The sequence below is a fragment of the Panthera onca genome, chromosome B3 (genome assembly GCF_046562875.1).
Source record: "Panthera onca isolate mPanOnc1 chromosome B3, mPanOnc1 haplotype 2, whole genome shotgun sequence".
Taxonomy (NCBI): domain Eukaryota; kingdom Metazoa; phylum Chordata; class Mammalia; order Carnivora; family Felidae; genus Panthera; species Panthera onca.
In genome coordinates, this window is record NC_138344.1 from 136049841 (window position 1) to 136058845 (window position 9005).

General features: G+C 55.5%; 1 protein-coding gene across 3 annotated transcripts in view; it reads right to left on the reverse strand.

The window, feature by feature from the left end:
* ASB2 (ankyrin repeat and SOCS box containing 2) overlaps positions 1–9005 on the reverse strand; it is a 42762-nt gene that overhangs the window by 10861 nt on the left and 22896 nt on the right. For all 3 annotated transcript variants that reach the window (XM_060620639.3, XM_060620641.3, XM_060620640.3), the window contains 4 exons: positions 8252–8418; positions 7297–7452; positions 4497–4742; positions 1410–1581 (listed from right to left, as the gene is read on the reverse strand). In XM_060620639.3, the coding sequence (XP_060476622.2) occupies positions 1410–1581; positions 4497–4742; positions 7297–7452; positions 8252–8418 (741 nt within the window). The remainder of the gene's footprint in view (positions 1–1409; positions 1582–4496; positions 4743–7296; positions 7453–8251; positions 8419–9005) is intronic.

A 9005-nucleotide genomic window follows, 5' to 3' on the forward strand; every position in this document is an offset into this window, starting at 1 on the left:
GCTCTGTGCCGACAGCTCAGAGCCTGGAGCCTGTTTCAGATTCTGTGTCTCCCTCTCTCTGGCCCTCCCCCTTTCATGCTCTGTCTCTCTCTGTCTCAAAAATGAATAAATGTTAAAAAAAAATTTTTAAAAAAAAGGTTTTTTTTTTTAATCAGTTGTAAGTTGGCAACTTTAGGAATTTAGTAGTGTGATGGATGTTTCCTTCTGAAAACAGATTTTCGGTAAACATGTCTTCAGAAGAAAATACTCAGCAATGAGGGTAGAGACGCCTGAGATCAGGAAGAAAGTCTGTGAACGAGGTTTGGAAAATGCTAGTTGAGTGGCAGCTGCCGAGCCCCGGTGTCCTTCAAATGCAGCTGGGGGTCTTTTGCCTCCTTGGAGAGCCTTCTGTGACCCCACCAGCTGGGGGTGGTGCACGTTTAACAACTGGCTCTCTGGGGAGCAAAGGGGGCCCTGATATGTTGTAGCCAGCAATTTCCGTGGTGTAAACCCTCCCACCATGGCCAATTTCAGGCTGCCCGTGTGCACAGTCGGCTCCCGTGAGCGGGTTCGAGTCGGCTCTAGCACACCTCTGCCTCCGGGCCCCCTGAGTCCCTCTCCTCCAGGGCTGCTATGGAGCCCAGCTCTCCACACTCTTCCATTATGTCATGAGTTCGTGTGTGTGTGTCTTCCCTCCCCCGAGATCACTCCCGGAGAACTTAAGCTTCTCTCGTCTTAATCCAAGTGTGCAGCAGATAGTAAGTGCTCAATAAAGCCTAGCTACTACCATTGGCACTGTCTGTGTTATTGTATCATTGGCACTATTCAGATTATTGGGTGTATCCCCTACGTGCTTGCTAACGGCCTGAGAGGCTATCTTTTTCATTTTTATTTTTTTAAGTAGGCTCCATGCCCGGTGCGGGCCTTGAACTCATGACCCTAATTTCAAGAGCTGGGTGCTCTACTGACCGAGCCGGCCAGGCACCCCCTCAGAGGTTACGTTTGCACCCCCAACAGAAATATCCCTTGGCCCCGACTCCTATCCTTCCCCCTGAGTGCAATTCCCGTAGAAGCGACTTTTGTAGCGGGTCAGTGCTCGCCGCCTGCAAGATGTGTGACCTCGGGCAAGTCACTTGACCTCTTTGTGCCTTAGCTTCCTCGTGTGATGAAATGGAGGTAAAGGCATCTACCTCCGGAGACGTGTTAAAAGGATTGTTAACAGTAGTCAGAGGGTGAAGCAGGTTAATCAGGCGACGCGCTCGAGCTTGCCGACTAGTGGGGAGTCTCCTCCTTTCCACCTGGAAGGCGCCCTCCACCCTGACCCCTCCTGAGCCCCCCTGGTCCCATGGGCGGGACGCTCGCGGCCCCCGCTCCAGCGGCGTGGGTGAGGCGGGGAAGCCGCGAGCATCGGTGGCAGGGCCCGGGCTGACCTGTAGTTGCCCTTCTTGGAGGCGATGTGCAGCGGGAGCATGCCGTCCTTGTTGGCCTTGTTGGCATCGGCGCCCTGCGACAGCAGAAACTCCGCCACGTCCTCGTGCTCGTTCTTGCAAGCCTCGTAGAGGGCGGACGCGCAGTCGCTGGCCTGCGTGTTGATGTCGGCGCCTGGCCAAGGAGAAGGCGGATCAAGGAGTGACCAGGGCGGTCACTGTCAAGCACGGTGCCAACCGCCGTGGCGCGTTGGATCATGTAACAACCACTCTGCGACCCTGAGACTGGAGGGGGGGCGCTCTCGGAAGTGAACAGCTGCCTCGCTGCCGCCGGCATTTCCTGAGCACTTACTACGCGCCAGGCACCCTGCCGTAGGGGAGCTCTCTCTCTTTGCATCCACGGCGTCACTCCACGCAGTCACAACTCTTACGTGCGTGTTGCAGACGAGGACACTGAGTACAGAGGACCCACGCAACTTGCCCCAGGCCGCCGGGGTCATAAGTGCGGAGCCCAAACCTGAACCCCAGGGGGTCTGACAGCGGAAGCCCCGGCAGCTGGTCTGATGGCAGAGGCCATGCTCTTCCCCCTCGCTCCATGTGAAAGCATCCAGACCCTGTTCTGAGGAAGCCACCCAGCTCTAGGAGTGCAGAGCCCCCTAATAAAGAAAGACCCCAAGAACCGTCTTAATTGGGATTTGTCCTCCTCCGCCCTCCATCGCAAGGAATAAGAGAGGGATTACTTCCTGTCCCCTCTGAAGAGGGCACTACAGCATGCTGAGAGGTAAGGACTCGGGGACAGACCCTATCAGCCTCATTTACAACTTCCCCATCTCCTTCTCAGAGCCCCATGGGTTTCTCTGAGAGAAGAGGAAAGGTCTCTTCACCAGTCCTTCCGTATTCTGGAAGGAAAGAGAGCTGAGACAGCAGGAAAGTGTCAGTAAGGGCTGAAGTCAAAAGCATCCGTTAACCACAGCTCTGCTCTGCCTGGGCATTCTGCTTATCTCAGGCTTTCTGGTAATTTTCAATTTTGGTAACTGATTTCTGGCCTAGTGGAAAGAGACGAGAACTAGCTGCCGTTTCTTTTCAGGGCTTGCAAGCCCTGTGGCCTCAGGCAGCCCCTAGGGGCCACACTTTTCCCATCTGTAGACCAGGAAGAATAATGCCTACCAGTCAGTGTTGCTTTAAGAAGATAAAACATGTTACTATCTGCTATGGACTGGATGTTTGTGTCCCCTCAAAATTCCCAGGTGGAAACTTGATCCCCAGCGCGATGGTGTTAGGAGGTGGGGCCTTTGGGAGGTGCCCAGGTGACGAGGGTGGAGTTGTCATGAGTGGGACTAGTCTCCTTACAAAGGAGACCCCAAAGAGCTGCCTTGTGCTTTTCACCACGTGAAGACCCAGGGAGAAGGTGGCCGTCTGTAAACTAGGAACAGGCTCTCACCAGACACCGAATCTGCCGGCACCTTGATCTTGGACTTCCCAGCCTCTGGGACCGTGAGAAATGAGCACCTGAGGCTGTAGGCCCCTCGGCGTATGGTTTTCTGTCACAGTGGCCCAAACAAACGAAGACAATCTCCCGGCACAGTGCTGGGCACAGAGAAGGTACTCAGCAAAGGCCAGTTCTCCAGCACGGAAGGGCTGGGGCACAGAGGCTGGTTCTGCCCCCCCACCCTGAGGGAAAGCCAGTGAACGGGTCCAAGCTCTTGAAGTCAGGCTCCCTGGAAGCCTGGACCCCGCCAGCAAAGCCGCCCGCTCTCACAAGAAAAATATTTGGCCTTAAAAATGGACTCAGCCCACAAAGGGAGCGAGACCCTGACTCAGACTGTCGGCAGGAGAGCTGGACAGATGTTCAGAGTCGGCCGGTTCCCCTTGCCGGCTGAGCACCCTGCCCTTTGCCCAGCCTCCTTGCCTGGGCTCCCAGGACCCTGCCCGTGCTCCTTTGTTCTCATGCGGGTCGGTCCAGATTTGTCCCTGGCTGCAAGGAAGGGCCCTGGGTTTGTTTTCTCAACTGCTCAGGCGCGTGCTGAGTAAGTGGATGTTTAGCCAAGCAAAGTCCCACGATGGTAATTCTCGAGGCCTGGGGTAGCATGGCCAAGTGCAAGAAGCGTGCAGTTTGGAGTCAAATGCGTGCGGTTGGAACCCAGGCTCTGATGTGACCAACCATTTCACCTCTCTGGGCCTCAGTCTCCTTATCTACTGAATGGGATGAAGACACTCTCTACCTCCTACGGCTATGGAGAAAACCCCATTAGCCTATCCTGTGCTCACGCTTAACACAGAAGGTCCTCAACCAATTACTTCAGCTCAGCCCGAGGGTCTGGCTTGCTCCTGGCCTCTCTGTTGGGAGGGAGGGAGGTTCACCTCCCACAGAGAGAGAAAAGAAATCGAAGGGGTTCTCTCGGGGAAGAACGGAATGACAACACCCTTTAGCCGGAACAATGCCTCCCATTGTCCCGGGGTCTTCTGTTCACGATGCGGGCAATATTGGTGTCTTTTCTCCCGATAACGTGACTAAGGTTTTCCACAGGCAGAGAGTGCCAAGACCCGGGTTCAAATCCCAACTCCTCCACTACTTCGCGGCGAGACCTTGGACAAATCACTTTCCCATCCTGGTCCTTGGTTTCATCACGGGTACACTGAGGAGGTGACCTAAATGCTGTCTGAGGTTCCTCCTGGCCTTGAGGTGTGATGTGGGTGGAAAGAGAAATAGCTGACGTGTCAGGAGACCCGGGGTCTGGCTTGTTCCACCACCAGTTTGCTACGGGACTGCAAATAAGTCACTTCCCCTTCCTGGGCCTCCGATTCCGCATTCGTAAAATGAGGATGTTGGGCTAGATTAGCGACGGCACGTGTTTCACGCCATTCCTCCCGCCCCGGCCTGTGCCTCGTTGCAGGCGTCGCTGGTGGGTCTCAACACGCTTCCCACCGAGCTTCCACGCAGCCTCAGATCCCTTCTCAACACAGGCCTCCAAGAGGATGCTATTCCCAGGTCAGAGTATGACCTAAGCTTGCCTCCCCTCAGACGTCTGAGGTCCTCCCCGGCGCTGCCCCTTGGGGGGGCTACGTGACCCGGGGACCCTTAGCACTCACCGTACTTGGCCAGGAACCTCAGGGCCTCCAGCTGCCCGCTCTGGGCGGCCACGAACAAGGGGGTGATGCCATAGGCGTTCTTGGATTCCACCTTGGCGCCTCTGCTCACCAGGATCTCCATGACCTCCAGGTCGTTGCGAGAAACAGACTCGTGCAAAGCGGTCCAGCCTCGGTTGCAGCGATGATTGGTGTCCGCGTTGTACTGTACCAACATCCTCACCGCCTCTGCGTTCTTGCGCTCACAGGCTGCAGCCCAGGCACAGAGAAGCGGGGTGGTCAGCAGGGCCCTGGCCGGACCCGGCCGGCCGAGACTTCATTCATTTATTTGTCCATTCACCCGTTCGTCCGCCAGACGTTCCGTCCACAGACATCCACTGGGTCTGTCCCGAGTTCCAGTCCCTGCACTTTACCCAGGACGCACACCTAAAATAACAGTCCTACTCATAGCAGTAATATTTGCTGGTGTACGTAGCACAGATTAGGTGGCAGGCGCTCTGTTCAAAGCACTTTCTGGGCCCCTCCGATATAATCCTCCCAGTCACCTATAAAGGATGTAGTGCCATCATCCCCCTTCCGACAGAGGAGGAAAATGAGGCACGGAGACGTTAAGCGACTTGCCCAAGGTCACACAGATAGTGGCAGAACAGGGATTCAAACTCAGGCAATCAGGCCCAGAGTCTCTGTCCCTTGGAATGTTCCAGGGTGTCCCTGACTCCTCTCCCTCTCCAGCGCTACAGGCTGCAGTCCTCTACATCACCAGAGCCAGGAGAAGTGGAGGGTCCCAGAAGCCCTGCTCAAAGCCCTTCCTCAGGCTACACACTTAAACTGAGGTAAAATCTGTCTTCTGCGTACAAGACAAAGTCTTGTCGAGTCTTCTCGATCTGCTCACACCTCCCTCTTAAGCCTCATTGCTTTCTATTTTTATTTTTTTTTAATGTTTATTTATTTTTTTTTTTAATTTTTTTTTTTCAACGTGTTTTATTTATTTTTGGGACAGAGAGAGACAGAGCATGAACGGGGGAGGGGCAGAGAGAGAGGGAGACACAGAATCAGAAACAGGCTCCAGGCTCTGAGCCATCAGCCCAGAGCCTGACGCGGGGCTCGAACTCACGGACCGCGAGATCGTGACCTGGCTGAAGTCGGACGCTTAACCGACTGCGCCACCCAGGCGCCCCTTTAATGTTTATTTATTTTTGATAGACAGAGACAGAGCACAAGTGGGGGAGGGGTAGAGAGAGAAGGAGACGCAGAATCCGAAGCAGGCTCCAGGCTCCCAGCTGTCAGCACAGAGCCTGACACGGGGCTCAGACTCATAGACCGTGAGATCATGACCTGAGCCCAAGTCGGATGTTTAACGGACTGAGCCACCCTGGCGCCCCAAGCCTCATTGCTTTCTAGAACCTAAATGCACTGTTGGCTCTGGTCCAGGGTTATCACCAGGGAGGCTGCTGGGCTCTTGTCTAAATTTACCACTTCTTCGAGTCAGGCAGGGGTGAGGGCAAGAAGAGAAAGGGGGCTTCCTGGGTAGTGTTTCAAACAGCACCCCAGGCAAAGCTCCCCACCTCTCGAAGCCTTGGTTTTCTCGCCTGTCAACCAGAGATAATAAAACCTTCCTGAGAGGACCTTGTGAGAGTACTGGGTGAGGGAGTGCATGGAACACTCTGGCACAGTACTTGGCACGTGGGAGAAGTGCACTCAGCACCAGGGCCCAAGCCTCGGCTGAGAATTGCCCAGTGCTCGGGAAGCTCCCTTTGGGCAGCTCGGCCTCTAGGTGATGGCTCTGGTGCCCGGACAGACACGACTTCTGAGAAACACTTCTATCTCGGGTCTACAGTGGACCCAGTTACCAGCTGCCAGGCACCTGCTTCCCGTGGAATATTCCAGGTACTGGATACCAGTCACACGAGAAAGCAGTTTTTCAAAGCGTAAAGGCCCTCTCATATTTGTATGCGCAAGACCCAAGCCTGATTGCTTAAGCCCGTGGGCATGAACTGGACGCTTTATAATGTCATAGTTCAGCATATGAACTGTGAGGCAGCTAGCTTGCTGAGTTTAAATCCCAGGTCTGCCCCTTGCTAGCATGTGTGAAATCCTGGGTGCCTCATTTCATGTCTCTGTGCCTTAGGTCCTCATCTATAACATGGAGATACCTCCCATGTAATGCCCGTCTCCTATGTAGATGGATATTAGGGTTAAATTAAAGAACAGTGCGTGGCACAGAGTAAACACTCAGTAAATACCAGCTATTACGATGATTCAGATTTTGCTAGAGATGCCAGTGTCCTCAGGTGATGTATTGAATGAGCTAGGTTAAGTTTCTGGTTTGTTTTAAATGTCCCGGAGGTACAGATTTTCTTTCATACCTCTTTGCCTCTGTCTATGCTGTTCCCTCTGCTTGTCCAGCTGGAAACAGCCTCCTGTTCCAGCTCAGCTCCGACGCCCCCTTTTGTGGGTGCTCACCCCCAACGCTAGAGCCCTCCCCGATGCTCCCGGGTGCATCATGCCGAGCTCTTTGTTGCCTGGCTGTTATGTTGTCTGTGTGTCACTGCCCACTGGACTGGGAGAGCGCTGGGGCACCGATCATAGCTTTTTGTTTCTGGGCCCTCAGCGCTCCTTGGCGTGCCGGGCCCACAGGAGGACTTGGGTAGTGTGGCCCGTAGACATCCGCCCTTCACAGAAGACCCCTGGCTGGGAAGAAGGGGGGCTAGGGAGGGAGTTATGCACTTTGGGAGCAATGTTCCCAATTGCCCACCTACCCTCTGGACCCTTCCCCAGGGAAGCCCACTGTGGGGGGGCTCACCTTTGTAGAGCGGGGTCTCTCGGGACTTGTTGGAGATGTCAGGCTCGGCGCCAGCCTGGAGGAGGGATTGGAGGCAGTCCAGGTGTCCCCTGCACGTCGCCAGGTAAAGGGCCGTTTCCTCCTGCAGGGTGCGCTGGTCGATGACTGCAGGGTATGCTGGGGAGAACAGACAGGGAGTTCGTGAAGGGGGAAGACGCTCCCACCTTCCCAACACAAAGGTGGCCCCAATTTCTGCCCAATTCCAACGGCAGACATGTGTGGCATCCACCTAAATATACCATCCATCCTTTGGCCCTGGACTCCGTTGCTCTCACGGGGCTGTTTCAGCTTCCCACTTGCATTATCTCAGCTTAGATGCCACCTCCTCTGGGAAGCTTTCCCTGGTTGAACCCCTCTCCCTCTCTGAATGACCCTGTCCTTTCCCACCAGCCACGGCCAGAAGCTCCGTCTCCTACAACTGGTTCTGCCCTAGAGTATGGCGGGCTGTCTGGGGCTCACGCTCCTTCAGGGCAGAGGTAAGTCCTGTCTGCAAGTGTTACCTTATCCACATCTGGCTTGGGGGCAAGGCGAGGCTCCGAGAGGAGGCATGATTTGCCCAGGTTCCCACAGCTGTGGGGGACAGCCTTGGCGGGGCATAGGCACAGCTGCAGTATTTTCCACACCACATCAGCCCCTGGAACATTCTGGAACAAGCTGGCAGTGGCTCTCCCAAAAGTCAGCCCTCCCCCACTCCTTTTCTAGGAATTAGGCTCTGCTGTCCTGAAAGGCCCAGAGCGGTGGCAGCAGGGCGGGTGGGGACAAGCCACTTTTCTCTCCCAGCGTGGTGACTTTAACTCTGCCACGGGGTAAGAATCTTGCCTCTCACCCTCCCCCTGCCCAAGACGCTCTGGAAAAGAAGGAGCCTCACCCCCAGTCCTGTTCCCAGCCCTGGCTGCACCCGGAGCTGTGGCCTCACCTTGCTGCAGGGCCTTGAGGCAGCTCAGCTGGCCGTAGTAGGCCGCCTCATGCAGCGGCAGCCAGCCCTCCTTGTTGGGCTCTGCGAGGTTCTTGCCCGCCTTGATCATAGCCTTCAAGGCCTCTTCATCACCTTCCTTGATGGCCTTCAGCACCGGGTCCACAGGCCTGTGACAGCAAGGGGCGGGGCACTCCTCAGGACCCAGGCGGCAGGGGAGGGGCGGGCCGCTTTTTTCCCCACAGGGAGAGGGAACGCGGGGCTGCTGGTGGCGGGGGGCAGTGCTGGCGGTGGGACCACTCGGTCCTGCTTGGCCCCTGCTGGTCTGGAACAGGTGCTCAGCCCCCTGCCGGCAGTGTCCTCCTCAATAAGGAGAATAATCCTTCCTAAACCACATGGGCGTGCCCTGGAACTCGGCCCCGACCTTGGCCCTGACCTTGGCTCCTCTGGCTTATCCATCCACCAGCTATCCATCACAGCTTCCTCAGGCCTGTCAAGCGCGGCCCACAGGCCCAGGTCAGCCTCTCCCTGCCTCCGATCATAAGCCCTCATGTAACCATTGGCCTTTGCGTGTCTCTGAACAGTTATTTGATGCTATCTGTGTCCCCCGCTGGACTATGAGTCCCAGGAAGACAGGGACAGCGCCTTTATTTCTTCCATCTCTCATGATTTCATTCTCAGGGCCTAGCTCAGTGTCTGGTCCATAATAGGTACTCAATAAATATTCAAAGAAAGGAAAGAAAGAAAGAAAGAAAGA